This window comes from Xenopus laevis, chromosome 7L (genome assembly GCF_017654675.1).
Source record: "Xenopus laevis strain J_2021 chromosome 7L, Xenopus_laevis_v10.1, whole genome shotgun sequence".
Lineage (NCBI taxonomy): Eukaryota > Metazoa > Chordata > Amphibia > Anura > Pipidae > Xenopus > Xenopus laevis.
The window spans coordinates 91,447,848-91,470,495 of NC_054383.1; the positions used below are offsets into that span (position 1 = coordinate 91,447,848).

The 22,648-nt window shown below is 40.7% G+C and overlaps 1 protein-coding gene across 5 annotated transcripts in view; it reads right to left on the minus strand.

The window, feature by feature from the left end:
• LOC108696529 (sterile alpha motif domain-containing protein 11) overlaps positions 1 to 22,648 on the minus strand; it is a 122,693-nt gene that overhangs the window by 71,048 nt on the left and 28,997 nt on the right. For all 5 annotated transcript variants that reach the window (XR_005962553.1, XM_018225981.2, XM_041569333.1 and 2 more), the window contains exons 3-4: positions 11,298 to 11,467; positions 204 to 254 (exon numbers count right to left, since the gene is read on the minus strand). Coding sequence is in view for 4 of the 5 variants with exons in the window: in XM_018225981.2 (XP_018081470.1) it covers positions 204 to 254; positions 11,298 to 11,467 (221 nt within the window). In the remaining variant the exon portion in view is untranslated. The remainder of the gene's footprint in view (positions 1 to 203; positions 255 to 11,297; positions 11,468 to 22,648) is intronic.

Here is a 22,648-nt window from a genome sequence, read left to right on the forward strand (position 1 = left end):
GGTGTATACTGTCACTTTAAGTCAAGCCATGCAATACAATAGAATATAGGTGTTTGGTAATCTTTTCATTCCCTTTCCTGGCAATAACAAAATAGATATCAAGCAACACAAGGATTTCCACCAGTGACAAATGACAAGACTGACATGAACTGCATGTTAAGCCATAATCCTAACATACAAAAAAAGAATAAAACGCCTGATACCTGCAAGAGTTGTCTTGGAAGGAGATGTTTAAGTCCCAGTGCGCCCGTATCCTGTAGATAAATAAACAGATCAATCAATGCACAGTCACCAAGATGGATAAGAAGTACAAGCCTAAAATCAAAAGGCCAAGATATTCTTTTATAAATGGACAGAGGGTTTTGTGGCAACAATAAGAGGTAAATAGTTACCAACTGTCTGTAATTTCCAATTCATTAACAGCTAGGTTTGTCACCTTTTCAAGAAAAAAAAAACGTCCTATATCTTTCTTTCTTTTCTATTAATAACATAATAAACATAATAAATCTGCATTTTTACCAGCCATGCTAGAAACAATTGTCACCTCAACGCTAAATGAAAAGGGATGTATCTAACAAAGTGACAATATATTCATTTTTCCATTTTAGAATACCATGAATAGCAACATGGCACATTATATCTTATTTTGAAGGCTGCGAAGCAGAAAGTTATTTTCAGATGTTGGCAACTACTACATTTTGCAACTTTTTCAACCTGCTGTTTGCAACCTAAAGCATTTGTACTTGAAATGATGGTGTAGATCAGTGGTCCCCAACCAGTGGCTCATGAGCAACATGTTGTTCACCAACCCCTTGGATGTTTCTCTCAGTGGCCTCAAAGCAGGTGCTTACTTTTGAATGACTGGCTTGGAAGCAAGTTTTAATGGCATAAAAACAAATTTATGGCCAAACAGAACTCTCTCTAGACTGCCAGTCCACATAGGGCTACCAAATAGCTAATCGTATCCTTTATTTGGCAATCCCAGGAACTTTTTTTCATGCTTGTGTTGCTCCCCATTCTTTTTACGTTTGAATGTGGCTCCTGGGTAAAAAAAATGTTTGGGACCCCTGGTGTAGATAAAATGACAATTGTGCAGCTATTTAACATGTACATTGGCTATGTTACCTATAAAGTACATTGGCTTTGTATAATATAACATGTAGTCTAGCATGTTTATTTTAATGTCTGTTTATGTTGTGTTGCTGTATGAATAGACATTGAAGATTTTCTGTATGAATAGAGTAAATTACGTCCACTGAGTTGTAAAAATCTTATTAGACCACCCTAATCCAGCTAAAAACACCATCCTTGTGGCAGAGTATGACATGTCCATAATAATATCCCCACTCAAGAAAGAGAATTAAGAAGAAGACCATGGTCATGGCTATACTAAAATCTATATTAAAGTAGAAAAATGGAATTCCAACCTCCCTGTCCATCTGACTGAGCCTTGGCTTTATTACTTTGATTTTGTTTGACCTATAAGGCCAGATGAATGTCCACTTATTGAGAGTAGGGTTAGAAACATATCTATAAAAACTGCATTGTGCAAGGATCTCAACACGGTATTTGTTACCGTATCAAAATGTATGTACAGTTGATTTTGTGATGTACTGAAGTACTGGCATGAAGAAGTATTTATAGACCATGTACCCAGTAAACATACCCTGAGGGTTTGGTGAGCAAAGAATCCGAGGCTCTTTAGGCCATGGATTATCAACCTGTGCTTCTAAGCTATTAGCAAATGCTGCGGAAATTATGGTGTTCCCGCAGCAAATCACTTAGAATTAATATCCATTTGCAAATAAAGGGACTGAATTAGACACCCCCCCCCCCCAGTCTATAAAGCTTCTTTAAGCATTCCATATTATTACTTTTCAAAGAAACCGTTACCACCAGAGTTTGGGGGGGTTCCCTTCATGTGAGATTAACAGTAACACTAGTCCAGGTGGGCCGAGAGAATAATATCCCCCCAGGGAAAGATGAGGTAAGTTGCGATGAGAATAAAATTGCATTGCAGCAGGCACCGTCACTTTCCATCTATCAATTTCCTCACACTGGAGAGCTGTATGAAGCTGGGGATCTGCCGGGCTATATATAGAGCTGCTCGCTAGTACATTCTGTACTTGCCCCTTTTGTGGGAGAAATGCAACTGCCGCTTTATGTGCACAAAGCAAGACAACCTTGTAAACAGAGCTCTGATCGGGCTAATGGGCTTTTATGCTGCTGAGTGATACATTTACATACAAGGCTTTCGTTTCCGGCCCTTGCATTAACTCACAGGGAGATGCAAGAACCTCATTCAACTTCATAGGCTCTGAATCCCATTTTATTAGAGCAGTTGCCATCTGCTCCCCTCTCTGAGCTCTTGTAAGAACTCTGAAGAAAGGAAATTCTTCCGCGCCTGTGAGCAACATAAAGCTCCGGAAAGGTGTTTTCAAAATGGTTCAGGTCAGAGGTCTTTTACATGAATTTGGACATGGCTGTAGCATGTCACACTGTTATACCTTGCAGGCCATTCAGCTTAATGCCTACTGACGACAGCTTGACAGTCTAGTTTCCTAATTAATGTGCTTTATGGTTGCTGGATATTGCTGACCCCAGTTATCAATGGATATTTTACATTTCAGATAAGAGAGAGGCATAATATAGAAAATAACCTAAAATCATAAAGAAAAAATTAGACCAAGTATGTCGGTGTCTACCTGTTCCTTTAATCAGGGTAATACAAGAATAGAAACAGACCCAGATGCTTCTATTCATATGCTGCAAAACAGATCATCTTTTTGAAGAACTTGGTTGATCAGGGGATGAGAGGCCAAAAAAGATTTTGATGTGGGGGTCAAGTAAATTTGCTTCTGTGCTTAATATAATAATTAAAGCCCCCCCCCCCCCAAGTCATTCCCACTCATTAGCCCAATTTGGCATAGGCTGTTCAACCAAGTCCATATAACATCTTCTCTACGTTCAATCCTTTTGGAGCTGAAATTGTTAAATGAGGAGTTACCACTAGGGATGCCTGGAGGCTGTACTTCCTACCTTTCACTTGCTGAAAATTCCAGGAAAGATTAACAAGCACAGAAGCGGTGTATCACGCACCAGGGTTCCCAACCTCGCAGGAGCAGGCTTGTGCATGGAAATAGCAGCCGTGTGCAGCCAGTGTCACTTACAAGAACTAGCAGCACACTCACATTACCTTTGCTATTTAATGGCATTGTGCATCTAAATGTGCAAGTACTCGGATCGAGAATGTGACTGGCAACAGGAAAAGAGTAAAGGAAGTGTGAAAAGACAGTCTGCAGATAAACCTCTTTGCCATTATTCTACTATCTCACTGGTAGGGAAGCTCATTCTTTATTTTAATTGACTGCAACTCCCAGCATTCCTTTATCGGTTGTAAGTTGCTTAGACGGTCCAAGAGTTAAAGAGACACAGTTTAAGAATTCTTTGGACAGGAATTACACATATAAGGTCAGATTTAGAGAAGTGGTAGGGGCCCGCAGTTCCATATTTCATACAATGCAACAGGCATTCACTTTTAAATGTTTGTGTGTGGGGGGTGTTTATATAGTGTAGATATAGCATGCCAAAACTGGAACCTTTAGGGTAAGGGCACACGCAAAGATCTGGGGAGATCGCCTCTTCTTCGGGTGACTAATCTCCCTGAACTGCCTTCCCGCTGGAATCTAAATCGGCGGTGGGATGGCACTAGGAGCACTTCGTTTTCCGAAGTTGCCCGAAGTTTCCACGTGAGGCAACTTCGGACGACTTCGGAAAACGAATCGAACAAAGTCCCTACTCGTTGGCGATTTCGATTCTAGCCGGAGGGAAGGCAGTCCAGGGAGATTAGTCGCCCGAAGAAGAGGCGATTTGTCGCCAGGCAACTAAATCTCTCTACCCTTAAAGGGGTTGTTTACCTTTAAATTAACTTTTTCTATAACCTAGGCATTGATATTCTGAGACAGTTTGTTTTCATTTTTTTTTTCAATTATCTAGCTCGTTGTTGTCCAACTGGTGGGCTGAACCCCCTTGTTTGGCCCCCACCTGAAAGTCTGCCTGCTGTGTCTGCTTACCTTGTGTAAATTTTAAAATGTATCAGAACTGTGATTAACTGGCCCCTACATTGTTTACACCTCAAATTCAGATAGTAAACTCATGCATTGTTCACACCTGTAATCCCTCCTTTATTGTTCACACCTTTGACACCAATATTGTTCACACCCCTAAAGCCATGTACTGTCCACACTCTGAACCAGACTGAAAATGCCCACAGTGTTCACCTGTTCACACCTCATACGTTGGAGGGGCACCAGCATTATGTCACTGTATGAAGCACAGTATGAACTGTTCATCTTAGAGTCCTGATAGGTTTCCCTGTCTGCTGCTGTATTCTGCCTGCCCTATGCTCCCTGTGTGTGCCATACTCTGCCTGCCCTATGCTCCCTGTGTGTGCCATACTCTGCCAGCCCTATGCTCCCTGGGTGTGCCATATTCTGCCCGCCCTATGTTCCCTGTGTGTGTGTGCCATATTCTGCCTGCCCTATGCTCCCTGTGTGTGTGTGCCATACTCTGCCTGCCCTATGCTCCCTGTGTGTGCCATACTCTGCCTGCCCTATGCTCCCTGTGTGTGCCATACTCTGCCTGCCCTATGCTCCCTGTGTGTGCCATACTCTGCCAGCCCTATGCTCCCTGGGTGTGCCATATTCTGCCCGCCCTATGCTCCCTGTGTGTGTTTGTGCCATACTCTGCCTGCCCTATGCTCCCTGTGTGTGCCTGTCCTATGCTCCCTGTGTGTGTGCATCTTGTGGATCTTGATTGGAAGATGAATAGGAGAAGCCTGACTAGAAAGATAAGTCATAAAACGTAACAATAACAATAAAACTGTAGCCTTACAGGGTGATAGTTCTTTTGGCAGCCAGCAATGATGGGGGGGGGGGGGGGTTGTGCACTGGGCAGGTACATGCAAGAGCATAGTGGCCAGATGGCTGGCTTGGTTGCCTAGGGCGCCCGGTCAGCTTTACCCACCCCTAACTGCTAGTCAGTGACCCCTATTTGAAAGCTGGAAAGATGTAGTAAAGCTACTAGGAATAGGACATTCTAAAACATTTTAAAAGTTAACTTAACCAACCCCTTTAACCTTATGTTGAATTAGTAACCACCCTCCACAGCTGGATATTTCTGTATATGCTGAAAAGGTTTAATTATGGTTACAGTTTTTTTCAATATTTTAATTAAGTTTTTCTACCCTCGTTTGATTCTGAGCACAGGCCAAATGCCCTATTTGCCCTACCATGAAAAGAGTAGAAAAGAGAGGGTAAGATTTGGCAATCAATACAACTCCCAGCACTTTTTTAGGCCATGCAAGTGGAACAGAAAACACAAAAAAAAGTGTTATGTGTAAGGGAGAAGCGTAACAGCCATGCCAGCTATGTCTAAAATACACAGCTCTCGGTCACCTGTTCCTTTTGCAGTGCACCACGGCACACATCAAAGTTGTACATTTACGTGCCTTTCCTCTTGTATTTACACACAGGAAAGGCTTGTGCATTGTAACTGTACAGACAGTAACCATTTCCTGACCAACAAACCCCAGGGCCTGGCAGCTCTTCCTGAGCAATGGCAACCATCCTGCGGATCTCTATCTGCTGCAGGAAACTGAGGTTTTGACGTGAAATGACACCAAGACATTTTGCAAGAGAGTCCTTTGTGTCACAACATTTACTTTTTTTTTTCTTTTTAGTCTGTGGTTTATAATGCTCCGGGCAAGGAGGAAAAGAGGCTTATGTTAAAAAAAAAAATGCTGTAAAAGAGAGGATTTAGTGCAGTCTAGTTACAGGCTTAGGCTGGCAGCTGGACTTTTATACAAGCATTGCAACCTTTATGGCGGGGAAGCAATTCTCTTGGCTGTGGTAGAAGTTTAATTATTTGAAGCCTCAAATGGGGGTCAACTTGCCAATGATAGCTTGTTGCTGAGTAACCTGTGTGGAGGAGGAGATCAGTTAATCACATCCCTGCATACAAGAGGTTTCACAGCAACTGAGGACCTTACACCTAACTAATTAAGACTTAATAAAAAAGCTATTTCAGGATTACTGGTTGCCTGATTTCTATTTCAGTAAGATGCATTCCTTCCCCAACTGCCATCAGAAGCATAGAGGTCAGCTTTTTGCTTTACTCATTGGCTGAAAACCCTTTAGGGAAAGAAACACAGCACAGTATCTCTTTCTGTTACTAAACTTTTTAATAAGCCCCAAAAGAAAAAAATTTTAGACTGGTCTTCATAATTAATTTTTTTTATAGTTTTTTAATTATTAGCCTATTTCTTCTGACCCTTTCCAACTTTCAAACGGGGGTCACTGACCCTATCTAAAAAAAACAAATGCTCTTCAAAGCTACAAAATTGGGTTTTTAAGCTGCTGTCATTGGAATTGGAAAATAGCTTAGTTCCCCTTTGATATTTGTGAAAGGGGCCATACAACTATTTTTGTAAACAACAATAAACCAACACCTGCAAATGGCCTGGCCACACTATCATGTTAAAAAAAAAACAAAGCATATTTGAAGTTTGCTCTCTCCTATTCAGCAGCCCCATAGTCATTAGACCTGGAAGTAACTTTGTTCAGCAAGAAAGGAGTACTAGATCTGTACTTATCACAGCGAGTTCTTCGGAGTCCAACTAAAGACCCCCATAGTGGCAATACAGGCAGATATCAGTGATTGCGTATATATTTAAACTGACTGCTCTCCCTGACCAATGTCAAGGGGTCTGCTCAAGCAAAGTCAATGACAAGCAACTTGTAGAGTAGCCAAAGCTGTATAGTTGTATGTGCACATTAGTTTAGCTTAAAAACTGTATTAATTTTCTAGGTATCTATTCACTGTGTTGCTGCCTCTCTCCCATGCTATTGTCCTCTTCCTATGTAACATCCTCTAAGTCCTTCAAGGCAGGCGAGAATTTTTTGTTTAGTATTTGGAAAATGGATGCAGCTTGGATGGTACAGTACATGGTCATGATCTTTTAAGAGCTAATGCAAAGGTCGCTATAGATCTGCCAGTTTAATGTACATTATTATAGTTGTTTTAATAAATAGAGTTATATATGCATTTTTAAAAATATATGCCTGTGCGTAGAGACAGAATTAGTTAGATTTAGATTGAGGTTTCACTGTAGATAAATAGACATACAGTATACAATACAGAAACTCAAAACGTTTTAATTTAATTTTTTTGTGCTTCTGGGAATGCAGCAGGATTAAAGTGTAACTGCTATTTTTGCAACCTATGCCTTCTCACCCTTCCTGTGCCTGACACCCACAGTGCCCTGCAATGCAGAAATGTCAACGGTATAGACATTATTAACATTACAGACTATTTTGGTTTGGTTACGAGCCTGCCCCAGAAATCGGCCATAGTGCATACTACTTTAAAGGATTTTGTTCTCTGAAAAAGCAGGGTTTTTCCAAGAACCATTTATGGTGATGTGTAATAATTATATATCTGTGTGTAAAGAGAGATAAAAGAAAATGACTTAAGCAATTAGACTACTTAATGAAAATGAAGGACTATTTTTAAGTGATTAATTATTCTTAAAATGATCAAAATGAAACAATCTGTACTGACTTGGATATGCAAACTACAGCCCTGCAGCTGTTGTTAGTATACAACTCCCTTCAGTTGTTGCTGGGTGCTAGAAGTTGTACTGTTTCTACCGACAATCAATGTATACATTATAAGCACTGGTGTCTATTTGGACTCCATAAAGTCAGATCAATATGTATTTGCTGAATCCATCAGAGACACTATGCCACAAATTGAAATTAATCAAAGCAAGTGTCTTAGGTGTCATTATAGTTATTTCAGAAAAAGCTGTAGTATGGTAGGAATCTGAAGGTCATGTAAACCATGCAGTAAGTCTAAGCACTACTAGACCTTTTTAATGTGCACTGGCTACAAAAACTCCCCTCCTTCGTAATCTGTTTCAATATTTCTAAGGCAATAAAATGTCTCAGACACTAATGGGGTAATGTTATAAAAGGTGCCATGTTTGCACTAGTAACCTATAGCCAATCATCAGTTTTGAAAGCAAAAATCTGGTTTGTTGCTATGGGTTACTAGAACTTAATTTCAAAAACCCCCTTAAATCACCATATTAAGCAAATCACACTAGCACACCTCCCAATGGTACCAATTTTCATTACACAGGGTCCCTAAAATGTTGGTTCTTACTGAAAAGTGGGTGTTTAGGGGAAAATGTAATTAAAATTAGTGCTTAATATTGTTAATATACCTAAAAGTGCAGATTCTGGATGACTGTCTGGATAAGAAAAAAACTACATTTGCAGAGGCTGTAAATACGCTATAATCATCCTTCATGCTACAGATATTTCCCCCAGTACAAATTCTTTGTTATCTGGCATCCAGAAACCTTATTAGTCTTATGGTCTGGGCACCACAGTCCTCTCCAAGGAAAAGCTTATTGTTATCAGTGAGACAGAGGCCATGGCCTCCCAAAGGAGGTTGCATGAACCATGCCATTCTACTAACTGAAACATAAAGAACCCTAAATTTGATGATGAAGCCTTTGAAATGCAGTTTTAATGGCCTATGGGGAAATACTTTTCGTTCTCTCTTGGGGGCATCAAATACAAAGAGTTGTAAGACAGACCAAGTTTCCAAAGCAACCAGTCAACACTCTGCTCATGTGCTGTAGTGAACTTTTTAACCCACAAAATAAACAGCAATAAAATTTTAAAAACCAGGACTTCAAATAAAGTCCTATGGTTGTGTGAAGACAGAGACCAGTAGGTTTCTCATCAAGCAATATCAATAAGCATCGTTTGTTACATGGATCAATACTGATTGCCAACTAATAATTTCTCACGGAGTCACCAGCTTATTGGCACATGTGTAGGAGAGTCTCGCTGACCAGTACATGATTGGGACTCAGATATCAGTTAACTAGGAAGGCTGCAAAACTTACATCAGACTGTAAATCTCATCCTTTACTGAAGGCTCTGTTAGGCCCCGTTTGTGATCTGATTGCTGACCGATGGCAGGCCCGGATTTGTGGCAAGGCCACATCGGCCCGGGCCTAGGGCGGCGCAATTTCAGGGGCGGCCCAGCCGCATCAGTAACTAGCACTGGAGACTCACGTCAGTCACCAGTGCTGTTCCCAAGTGTTAAGATGTGCGCATACGCGCGCACACACTGAGGGGGAAGAGGACGGCACCTGGAAGGGGAGGGACATCACTGGACAGGGGGAAGCGGAAGTGGAGGCGACAGTGCTGGACAGGGGGAAGCGAAGGGGATGGCACAGTACTGTTCCAGAGTGTTAAGCTATGCGCATGCACACGCACAGAAAGCGGAAGGCCCTGGAAGGCAAGGGGACATCGCTGGACAGGGGAAACCGGAAGTGGAGGTAACAGTGCTGGACAGGGGAAGCGAAGGGGACGGCACCGGCAGAGGAGCGGGGGCGATGAGTAGAGCCGGCCAAGGGGCGACAAGTTTGTAAATCCGGCCTGACCGATGGATAAAATATTTGATTTGCCCAAACTGGCCTAACACCTGGGTGGCCAACTGAAAAAAACTCTGCTTCTTTGGCAACCTAGCTAAATAACCATCTTCTAGTGTATGGGAAGTTTAAAGGGATACTGTCATGGGAAAAAATTTTTTTTTCAAAATTAATCAGTTAATAGTGCTGTCCATCAGAATTCTGCAATAAAATCCATTTCTCAAAAGAGCAAACAGATTTTTTTATATTCAATTTTGAAATCTGACATGAGGCTAGACATATTGTCAATTTCCCAGCTGCCCCAAGTCATGTGACTTGTGCTCTGATAAACTTCAATCACTCTTTACTGCTGTACTGCAAGTTGGAGTGATATCACCCCCTCCCTTCCCCCCCCCCAGCAACCAAACAAAAGAACAATGGGAAGGTAACCAGATAACAGCTCCCTAACACAAGATAACAGCTGCCTGGTAGATATAAGAACAACACTCAATAGTAAAAACCCATGTCCCACTGAGACACATTCAGTTACATTGAGAAGGAAAAACAGCAGCCTGCCAGAAAGCATTTCTATCCTAAAGTGCAGGCACAAGTCACATGACCAGGGGCAGCTGGGAAATTGACAAAATATCTAGCCCCGTGTCAGATTTCAAAATTAAATATAAAAAAATCTGTTTGCTCTTTTGAGAAATGGATTTCAGTGCAGAATTCTGCTAGAGTAGCACTATTAACTGATGCGTTTGAAAAAAACATGTTTTCCGATGACAGGATCCCTTTAAGTTGCAACTAAGGGAGAGACAGGGATATAGGCTGAGCTCAGTGTAGCCTCTGTGTGTGTGTTTAAATTCTTTAAGAATGTGTTATGCTACAGAATCCTTGGAAATCTCAGTGAAGAGGGTGAAAAACATTCAGAGCCTGGGTTGTGAGGCCCAAGAAAAGTCCAAGTCAATGTAGGGGAGTCTGGGAGCAAGGGATAACTCAGAGAAGGGCTAGACTACAAAGCGTAGGTGTAGGATCAAAATATAGATTTAGGGCTATTGAGTTAGCAATTCATTCAATGAAATAAGATATACCTGAGATTGGTAACACTGGCACATTCAGCCTGAAAAAGCTATAGTGCACATTGTGATTATTGCATACTATTAAAATCAATAGGAGGCATCACTAGACAATGTTGGGTAAAGCTGATATCTGCCCCCAGTGCCATTATCAGTACAGTCTGTCAGGTCCACTAATATGAATAATAATTTTTCAGGAACTAAGCAGTTAAAAGAGAAGTGTGGCCTTAGGGTAACCTCAGGTTCAGTCACAGTCTAAAATTCCAGACTGCATGACATCTGGAATGTGTCCAAGTAACATGTCTGAGACAAGCGATATATTTGCTGTTAACATTGGTTTGGAAGATTATTGTGCCATCCCATGTGGCAGATTTTTTTTGCCTGGTATAGTTTTGAGAATCACTATACCATTCATGCCTTGGCCAGTTGTGACATTAGATAGATACTGTTAAGCTGAAAGGTAGCTGCAACCCAGCCGGGCCCTTTGCTTTCCTGAAATTATTGCAGAAGCAGTGGCGTGCTCACAGTTCCCTCCCTCATCCTGGGATAGGATCAGTGAAAGCAGCAGGTGCTGTACGAAAGGCATGCACAGATCCTGTTTCCATGAAAATGTTGCCAGCATGAAGGGAAGGGAAGCAGCCAAAATGAGCCCACACATGACGGTTCTTCAAAGCCACTACCCTCAGGGCAAGGGGAGCTTGTAAAATGGAGCGTCTCGTTAGGACACGTACCTTCTTTTCATGATACTGATATGCAGATCCTCTTCCAGTTTCACAGACGGGTGTTCTCCATTCCCCTTGGGACTATCCTCCCCTATGGAGAAAACTGAACAAGGCTCCTGTTTGGGTATCCTGCTGGGTGGCAGAGGAATGGTCCTTTTCTCAGCTAGACGACCCCGGTTCTGAAAGGGAAAGTTTTGAAATGAAGGAACTCCCTTAAATAGGCATTGTATAACAGGGGGGATAAAGATCCCCCTGGGGATCGAAACGTCGATGAAATAAAATAAATCACTTGAAGAAAAATCCTGGTGTGCGTCAGCATATTTGAGTGGATATATATATATATATATATATATATATATATATATATATATATATATATACGTTACACACTTTTCTTATTTATTATTAGTTATTTTTTATTTTCTTAGTTATTTGCTGATCTTTATTTTGATATATATGTATATACAGTATAATACTCCATATTAACATCATTTTATCTGATGACTTGACTAAATCTACTTGTTTTTACATAAAAGTAACATTGTTCGACCCAGAATGTGCAACCCACACACAGAACAAAGAATGGCAAAACGTTATACACTTGTCCAACTTTTTACATACAGTCAGTTGATTACCCAGCAGCATTTATATAGTGATCCGAGGCAGAAAAAAATTGAAATGCATTCCTGCAGTGAATATATCCCATAGAGGAAATAAAACTACTAGTCAGATGAGAAAATGCATAATTTCCTTTCAACCCCATCCATACGTTGTTACGCTAATTCAATGGCTTCCCAATTGTGGAGCTGACCACCAAAGGGGACCTTAAAGCGGCCTAATCTGACATCCAAGTAGAGTATGTTAAAGGCAAATTTTAGCTTACTGTCCAGTATATATCTGAAACTATAGGACAATGAACATCATGACAGGTTTTCATTAGGGATGCACTGAATCCACTATTTTGGATTTGGCCGAACCAGAATCCTTCGCAAAAGATTCAGGAGAATACCGAACCGAATCCGAATTTGATTATGAAAATTAGGGGTGGGAAGGGGAAAATATTTTTTACTTCCTTGTTTTATGACAAAAAGTCACCCAATTTCCCTCCACCAATTTGCATATGCAAATTAGGATTCGGTTCGGCAGGGCAGAAGGATTTGGCCGAATGATTCGGTGCATCTCTAGTTTTCATCCAAGTAACCTTGTTATAATCTACTGAAATGTCTCTGCTCTAATCAAAGTCAAGAGGGAAGCTTAATATGGGTCATGACAAAAGTGTGGTATGTTACAAATAAAGAACACCACCAACCTTGGGCCAAACAACATCCTCCTCTCAGCCCTATGTAGGCTGTAAAAGGTTTAGACCTCCATCCCATTATGTTCAAAAAAGAACAGAGGGAAAGATAGTCTAAGAATAAAGGGTCGCTTTAAAAAAGGACAGAGATATCTTTCCATTTGTTATTCTGGTTTGTTCTCACTTATGTTTCTTGAAACAAGCTCTTAGAACATATTTACCGCTCGTGTAGCTGTCATCAACACTTGTTCTGTCTCCTTACCATAACTGTAGCTGCTGCTAGCATGTAAAAAGACCTGCACATCTTGGTGGTGCTCTACAAGCAAAATGATGCCTAATGCAAGGACATGTGCGATTTCTCTTCCATCAAAAAGCATGTGCAGCTTTCTACATACTCATTATGAAGTACTTTCTATTGTAAACTATAAGTCACACCATGAGTATTCCATGACTATAAAAAGCTACCATTAAACAGATCTTAAAACTCTAAGGTGATATATATCCATCAATCTACCTTTTTATCCCAGGGAAGCCATACAATACTATACATTATAGTACAGAGGTTCCCAAATGTTTCATTTGCCTTGTGCCCTAACTTATTCCTGATAGGGTAAAAATAATTTTGCGATTCACACATTTATGTGGTCTGGACCCAAGCTGTAAGCAACTCCAGTGCATGAAAATTAATTATGAAACATTCATGAGCTAAAACCAATTTCCTTATTCAAATATTTGGAAAAAAAATACCTATTTTGTCCCTAACCTCCAGAAATGTACCTCTTTTTGTATTTGAATTCCCAGAATCATACAGATTGCCACATTTTAGCCATTATTCTTTGCTAATATTTGGTTTGGAGCCAATAATATTTGTACAGCATGAGGACTAGACCCTGTTTTATGACAGAAGATCAAAACTTTTACATATTTTTTCAAGGCCGGAATAGACAAAAAAGGCAACTGTATAGGGCACAGCCATTTTGGAAAAAAATGAAGGGGACTCAACTGCAGAAAATGTTTATTGCCATATTATTGTCCAAATCCAATGAACCACAATAACAAAGTTTAGTTTCTCCTCTCCCTTCTTGTGTTGCTTTGTGTCTGCCACTAGTTCTGGCAACAGAGTGTTAGTACTAAGGGCCTGGCACACAAAATGCCACCCTTGCCTTGGTTCCAAAGCTCTTCTGACTGTCTTACTGTGCCACTGTACAGTAATGTGCTTTTAATGCTGAATTATTTAATTCAAGAGCTCTAAAGGCCTATTCAGATAATCAGTCCAATAACAGGCCATAGCTACAATATAAAAACTATATAGAGAAACATGATGAAAATTGGGGAATTTTTGGATAAGCGAAATGCATTTCAATGCCAGGCATGAAACAAGTAGTATCCAGTGTGACTGAATGTGCATCAGAGAGAAAAGATAGCAGTCAGATCATAAAAACCATTTATGGCTATTAAGGTGCTATGGGGCAGTTAGCAGCAGTCAGCGAATGTCTAGGGACTCGTGATTAATAACAAGAAAGGACATGCAGGCATAAAACAGTGACACCAGAAGGGAAGGGGACTATTCTTTAAAGCTCTTCTTTCATGATCGCAAGAGCATGTGTATCCCATCAGTACAAGAAAGGCATTCAGAGCGTAATAACCACACCTGCCTTTTAACCAACCCCTATTACGTAAAAATACTTTTAAAAAATCTGGAACTTTCATTAAGGAAAGCACGCAATCATCCCTTGTAAGCTGAAAAATATCACCAGATGGACGTGTTCAAAGAGGGGTACCTCATACTTGGAAGAAAATAAAATTAATAAGTAATGACTTGTATTACTGGAGGTCTATTCTCAGGATGCCCAGCAATTCGTTTGTATAACCTTGCCTAACATGTGCCCCACCAAGGGGTCAGACATTGCAGAAGGGGAACGAGATGGTCTCTGGGTGTTTATTGCTAGAGCTACAGTTAATATATCATAAAGCCCTCCCAGCCCAGCTCCCACCTCCCTGGCTTGCAGGAGGAGGTCAAAACAGCTGCATCCCCAGCTGTGACATCTGGAGCTGGGCTGAAATGGAAAGGCTCCCCAGTCAGGGCTCGTCAGGCTTTAATTGATCCCAGCGCTGCACGTCCCTCATCGGCAGCAAGCTGTGAAGAGCGTGCGGAAGCACAGAAAGGAAAAATAACAAGCCAAGCGCTGCTCCCATGTTAACTCCTGCACTACCGAGCATAATCTGCTAGTGCCATAACAGAAGCCTAAAAAGAACACACTATCAGTACTTAATATCGCTGGGTAGGATCAATACTATACTCTGGAATCTTGATTTTTTACAGATACTTTCCTGTATCTACAAATATATCCAATCTCCAATCCAGCTCAGCTAGTACAGTACAAACATATTCCATCTCCAATTCAGCCCAGTTAAGAGTCATGTGGAACTAGGGGTCATTCATATCCAGATCTTTAAATGGGGTGTTCACCTTAAAATTTAACTTTTAGTATGATGTAGAGAATGCCATTCTGAGACAAATTGCAATTGGTTTTAAATTTTTAATATTTGTGGTTTCTGCGTTATTTAGTTTTTTATTCAGAAGCTCTCCTGTTTCCATTTTAAGCTTGCTAGGGTCCAAATTACGTTAGCAACCATGCAGTGATTTAAATAAGAGAGTGGAATAGGAATAGGAGAGGGGCTAAATAGAAAGCTACAATACATTTGTAACTTTAGAGAGCATCTCTTTTTATATGGGGTCAGTGACCCCCATTTGAAGGTTGGAAAGAATCAGAAGAAAAAAGAAAAAATGAAAACTAATTGGAAAGTTGCTTAAAATTGGCCATTCTACAACATACTAGAAGTTAACTTAAAGGTGAACTACCACTTTAATGGTATACAGAGTTAACATTCACAACCTCTGTACCAGCTCCTTTTTAATTTATCTTGACCAGTCATCGGGTGTGAAAATACCGAAATCCCATTTTATAGTAAATATAAATTGGATAAATTTCAGCAGAAACTAAACCCAGTGGTTTTCTTACTATTTCTGCACTACATTTATTCCCCAACAGCCAGCACCTAAAGGCAGCCACTACTCTCTGCACTACAGGCAGGCAGACAGCCCAAACAATTAGATGAAGCAATCCATGTGCTGGCCAACATGATTCCTCTGAAGATGACATTTTCAAACACCATGGCAAATGATACCATGGTACATAGATATTGGTTGCGATCTCCCCACAAACATGCTGATAAAGGTACTTGTAGGGTAAGCTTAAAGGTAGCCATATACCACATCTTGGATATGGCCAACAATGAGTGATTATAAAGTGAGTCACTAGACCTGCTTGTTCACCCAACAAACAGAACTTGGCTTGAATTGCCCATGGAAGGGCTGCTTCCTCACTATGGTATCCAGTTATTGTTTAATGGAAGAAGCACAATATCTCACAATAAGTCAATTTATTATGGCAGATTTCACATCACAAACTTTAGGAGGACAATAATTTTACATCTTAGGAGGCATTTTTGTAAGAGGAGCATTTTTTTGGTAAATCCTTGAACAGCTCTGCAAGTGGTGGTCCAAATTTTAAGGCCCTCAACTAGAAAATGTACCACACAGGGGGTATTGAAAGTCAAGATTTTCTGGCCTTTTTTTTTCTGCTGCTGTGTATAGACACATTTAATCGAGAATTAAACTGGTTAAGATAAGTCCTATATAATTTTCTGTTCTAAGAATAATAACTGTATTATAATTGCCAGTTTATGGCACTGATTAAAAATACTTCCATTTACGAAGCCTCATCATGAGCTACAAGAACTGCTTGAGGGGGTTACTGAGCAGTATGGAGCGCAGATGGGAAATTGTATGACAAATCGCATAGTCACATTTAGCATCTTGGTTTGGGGAAAAGGTTTTTCTGAGCTTGGTAAAATTACTGTATATCAGTTTTATTCAAATAGTCATTGACTGAAACTCTGAAAAGAATCAATAACAAAAAAATGTAGACCTATGAACCCACTAGAACTGGTAGTAAAGGGGTTAAGAGGGCTGGCCAAATGCCTATGGTTTTTGGGATTCTTAGAGGTCCCCTGCATTTACTTAGGAAACCATGTCCTGGGGTGAGAGTTAGGGCTAGTCCACACGGGGAGATAGCCACGCGTCTGCGGTCGCGGCGACAAAGCGCCGCGCCAGTCGCCGCGACCGGCGCAGGCGACAGTTTTGTATGGGCGCCTATGTAAAAACGCCTGTGCTAACCACACGAGGCGATGCGCTTTTCAACAGTCGCCTGAAAAAGCCTGGCGAGGCATTTTCAGGCGACTGTTGAAAAGCGCATCGCCTCGTGTGGTTAGCACAGGCGTTTTTACATAGGCGCCCATACAAAACTGTCGCCTGCGCCGGTCGCGGCGACTGGCGCGGCGCTTTGTCGCCGCGACCGCAAACGCGTGGCTATCTCCCCGTGTGGAATAGCCCTTAAAGAAAAAAACCCTGTGTATCCACTACTGGGAGACCCGAAACATTAACCTTTTCCATATGTGACGGAAATCCTGCAATCCAGACTGGGATCTCTCACATCCCCCACCCCTCAAGCCACCCTGCACTTTCTCTCACAGATAAATGATAGTTTCCTCCTTGTGAAAGCTACTGCTGTCTTTTCATAGGTATTAAATAGAGATATTATTTTCCATCACACACGTGGAACTATGAAGGAGCAACACAAAACGAAGGAGAGATCCGTCTTTGGAATGTGGGGAAGAATTAACTTTCACAGCAGTAATTAAACCCAGCATTCTAGCTCTGAACTAAATCTATTTCACGCATGAATATATGTGGCCTCTAGGTACCAGCGGAGAGATGAGCAGATACTTCTAAAAAGGTATCACTACATATATTAATCAATCCTAATAATATTCTTCACTTCCCACCCTAACGAGGTACCCAAAAGATGTTGGGAGGTAAAGTCTAGGCAACAGACACTGCAGCAGCAAGTAGAAAAAAAGCAACGCTCAGCTGAATTTTTATAAAGTTGTGTAAAAGAGTGGCACTGGAACACACATTAATGATACAGTACACAGTGTAAAATCATGCATATTTATAACGCCATCTTTAAGCAAATGAGCCGCCAAGCGTAAGAATAGGGCATAAAAGAAGTGTTAGCTTGAAAAAAAGGCCATGTAAAAACTGGCCAGGTCTAGAGGCTGTAAAATAAGAACATTATTTTCTGCAGTAGTCTGGCACAAAAGGTGCATTAGAAAAATGCCAATAAGCTCTTTGAGATTAAATTCTGTGATTAAGATGCATGGCATTAATTCACACATATGAACAACATTGAAGCTTTATGATATATATATATATTATATTTTACACCTTTTTTTATCATAAAAATATTTTACAGATCTATTTAAATATGACCCATAGTATCAACAGTGAATATTGTTCCTTTCTAGCCTGTAAAGTAGTGGGTTATTTTGCTAACTCTAAATCGAATAACTAGAGTTGCTTCTTTCATGTTTTAAGGCAGGACTGCTATGACAAAGGATTTCCAACTGTAATGGCACTGAATGGAATCCAATAGGAGGGGATGCCAAACTCAGCTGCCGGTCCTAGTAGGCAATATATAGGTTTGGATAGTAATATTGGGCACAAATCAAAATAGCTTATATCTTGGCATCTCCCAACAAACAACATTTTTCATCAATGTTTCATCAACATTTGCGCATGGTACTCCCATCCTGATATTTATGGTTGATCAGCTATTGGTCCAGGGGCACAGACTTGAACTCCCTATATACTATGGTAAGTGCCAGATACTGCATACCTGCATCGGGCATGAGACAGTGGACCAGATTCAATTCAGTGAGAAAAAGTTATCTAACGGTTTATCGTGTGAAAAGTCACTGACATGATTCAATTAGAGGAGAAAAAACTTTTCTCCAAATTCAGTTCTATTTTTTCCCTATAGACTTCAATAGAGTTTTCACGTGTAAACTGTGAGATAAGCTTTTCTGAATTGGATTGTATCTCAAATTGAATCTCATCCATGACTTTTCAAGTGATAAGCCCTTTTCTTACTGAATTGAATCTGGCCCAAAGTGGTTTTTTTTTGTAAAATCTAAGAGTATTGTAATTCAGTTATATTAGACCAGGAGTGCCCATACTTTTCTAATAGGAGGTCTACTTTTAGGGGTGTTGTCCCATTAGGATCTACATCCGTAATAGCATTGTTAGCATTATGTTCCATGGACAATTTGAAGTTTGGAAATACTACACTATATACTTTGTATTTCTCTGTTGTTAGTTTTCTCCGTTGCCAGAGGCTCTGATCCATTTCTTACACATATATAACAAAACCACAGTTGAGAGACTGAAGCAGGATCGGCAGGAGTGAACTGGACTAAGGACTAACTTTGTTTTCTTACAATTTTTTAATTTTTATTTAGTGTCTTGAGATCTACTGATCACCAGCTAAAGGTCTTCTGGTATATCCTGCTCTACCTTTTGGGCACCCCTGTATTAGACAATATACAAGGGGAACTTTTTCATAAATGTTACAGCATTACTTTGGGTGGCAGCTGAGTGGATTTTGTTGCTTAGGACTAGTGATGGGCAAATCTGACCTGTTTCGATTGAAGGAAAAAAAAATTGACAATTTACACGACCCTTCATTTTCACAGCAAAACCAGCTAAAAAATTCTCTCATCACTTCTTAGGACTGTTTAGGTGTAGTATAGCCACAGTGGTAACTACTAGAGGCACTAATGCATGAGGATTATATGCCTTCTTTACTAAATTTCACTTCACCAGGGATTCACCTGGATTAGCCTGGCCCCCCTTGAACTGCTGAAGTAGGAGCCGAAGAGCGCTGAAATAGGAGTCGAGTTGGAACCAGATATTGACTATCTCATCAGCCAAAAGCAGGACCATACTTCCTAAATGGTTCGTTAAAATTGTTCTTCATTTTAAACATTATTTTGTTCTTTCATGTTTTCTTTGCACTACAAATAAGGTATGTGCAGTGTGCATGGAAATTTGTTCATGTTTTTTTTCAAACTATAGTCAGGCCAACCAAGTCTGAGGGACCGTGCACTGGCCCCCTGTTTAAAAAATTTGAGGACTTCTGCCCTTCACGTTCACAGCACTGCTTAAGGACTTCCTACGTAGATGCCCCTAATATTGTCTCTGATGGAGGCTTTTCCATTCAAAGGAACAGTAACATCAAAGAATGAATATGTTTTTAAAGTAATAAAAATATAATGCAGTGCTGCCCTGCACTGGTAAAACTGGTGTGTTTGCTTCAGAAACACTACTATTGTTTATATAAACAAGTTGCTGTGTAGCAATGGGGCAGCCATTCAAAGGAGAAAAAGCTCAGGTTACACAGCAGATAGCAGATAAGCTCGGTAGAACATAATGTTATCTGTTATCCACTATTTAACCTGTTTCATATAGACTTTTTTCAATTTCCACCATTGCTAAACAGCAGCTTATTTATATGAACTATAGTAGTGTTTCTGAAACACATCAGTTTTACCAGTGAAGGTAAACAGTACATGGTATTTTCATTACTTTAATATTTTGGTGTTACTGTTCCTTTAATTAACTTAAAATCACATAGTGCTGTCAACCTCAAAGGTATTCTACTAATCAGTCCAACAGATAGATATCATATGACTAGCCACACATGGTGATGAACAAATACTATTGTTCCTTTTGGCCTAAGTGATGAGATCTGCAATAAGTAAAGAGAAGCCAGGGCTCATTTCAGTTCCTCATCTGCTGATGAACCTGCCAACAAGGTGCATTGTTAGATTTGGTTAGTTTTCAATTTGGATAGACCAACTGCAATCTGATTAGGCAGCATACATGCCCAGACAGGGGCAGTGTGGACTAAACCTGCCAAACTGACTGAACATATTTGTGAATTTATGACCGGATTTAGTGATAGTAATTTTTACTTAGCCAAGGGTACAGTCCTTATCGTAATTATGCCATAGCTTATCAGTTTTTCTGATACCTTTTTTCCTCACTGCAGTATTAAGAATCTGGATTTCAGGATAACAGTGTTCAGGGAGGCTGTTCTTTAAAGCCTTGGGATAAGGTTGGGTACAGGCTTCCAGCAACATACAAGCTCAGTGCCTGCACAGCCTGCCTGCCATGGATCACACACAGAAGAGCAAACAAAACTTAAGCAAACAAAAGTCTGCTTCAGAAAGCAAGGGACAGCCAGGCACAGTAAACAGAGACTTCTTTCCTCCATTAAAATCAGAAACCCTTATAACATGCGGTGCTCTACTCCTTGACCCTTTAATCACGAGAATTGGCAGTAATTTCTATCCCCGAGCAATACTTAGAATACACAAAATGAATGAATGCTCCAGACATATTAATGTGACCAGGCATATTTCAGTATTGTGATGTACTTCTATGGGTTAGTTCACACAAGGAGATTCGGGGAGATTTTGTCGTGTGGCGACTAATCGCCTCTTCTACTGGGCGAAAATATCCCCGAACAGCCTCCGCGTGTCTTCCCATCCGCTATAATGAAAACAAGCATGTGCTAAAGCACACGCGATGCGTCATTTACCAAAGTCGCCCGAAGTTTCCTCGTGAGGCAACTTCGGGAAGACAGGCAGTTCGGGGAGATTGTAGCCCAGAAGAGACGATTAGTCGCCAGGCGTCAAAATCTCCCCGAATCTCCTCATGTGAACTAACCCTAAGGGTGAAGACACACAGAGCAACAAGTACAGCTACTTGTGGCTATAAAATGCCAAAAAATACCCTGCCCTATGGCATACTGTGAATTGCCTCTGTGAAAACACACATAGGGGCAGATTCACTAATGAGCAAATGTTCGCCAGCATCAGATTCGCACCCATCGCACCACTTCGCCATTTGCAAATACACTACGAATATGCTAATTCCCTAAATTATGCAGTTTCGTCCCGGGCGTTGAACGGTGGCGACTTTTCGCTATTGTTACTTCGGCTGTGCAAACATTTCATAGCGAAGATGCGCAAGCACTCATTTGTGCCTGGCGAAACTTCGCTAGTGATCTTGCGATTAGGTCAATTTGCATAGGGTGGGAAATTTAAAGTTGTATGGACATCTTTATTATATATGTTGCTACAAATGGTTTAGGTTACCGGTTTATATTACACATGTCCAGGGAACCTTAATAAAGGCAAGAGAGTTAATATAATGCCCTACGCATAGGGTTGCCATCTAGCTGGTATTTTACTGGCCTGGTCGTTAAAAATGATGGTTGATCCTAATGTTATAATTAGGGAAAAGATAACTGGTATTTTTTTCCAGAAAAGGTGGCAACCCTACCTACACATGAGCCCACTGTAAAATGAATGTTCCATATGTTAGGAAATGTCTGGAAAAAAACGGTTCCCCCAAAAAAGTGTAAGACTTTTTCAGGCAATCACGATGAAAAAAGGAAAAGACGCCAGCATTTTTAAACTTTGATGTATTTCGGCTCAGAGAAAATAATATATGTGTGACAGAAGATTGAGGAAGATCTAGCTGCTATATAGCACTTCGCTGGTCTGAGGTGGCGAAGGCAACTCTGGCGAAAGAGGTAACGTTCAGTAAAACCGAATTTTTGTGAATTTGTGGAGTAATGTCCGTTCGCCAGAGCAAAAAGCTGCCTAGCGATAGAGTGCAAATGACCGATAGTGACTGTCTGTTTCGCTAGCGAATTGGCACCAGCACCTGTTAGTAAATTGCCGTTTTCCCTTCGAGTGGCAACACTGGTGAAAAGTCGCTAGCGTTAGCCACTTCACTCTTTAGTAAATCTGCCACATAGTATCTTAGCAAAGCCAGTTATCATTATTGTCTATTTTGGAGCCCTGACAAGTAGCTGCTACTGGTAGTTCTGTATGTCTTCACCCTAAAAGGCTGCTACAGAATTTAATGTATGCAAAAATGCCTCTGTGACTATATGTTTATTTGCCCAACTTGTACATCCAGCAATCCAATCAAAACATCAGGACAGATTTTTTTAGCTATGCTGGTGCCTCCCACTGGGCATGTGCAATTCTCTCCTAGTTTCTAGTAGATTGTCTCTTTGGGATCATC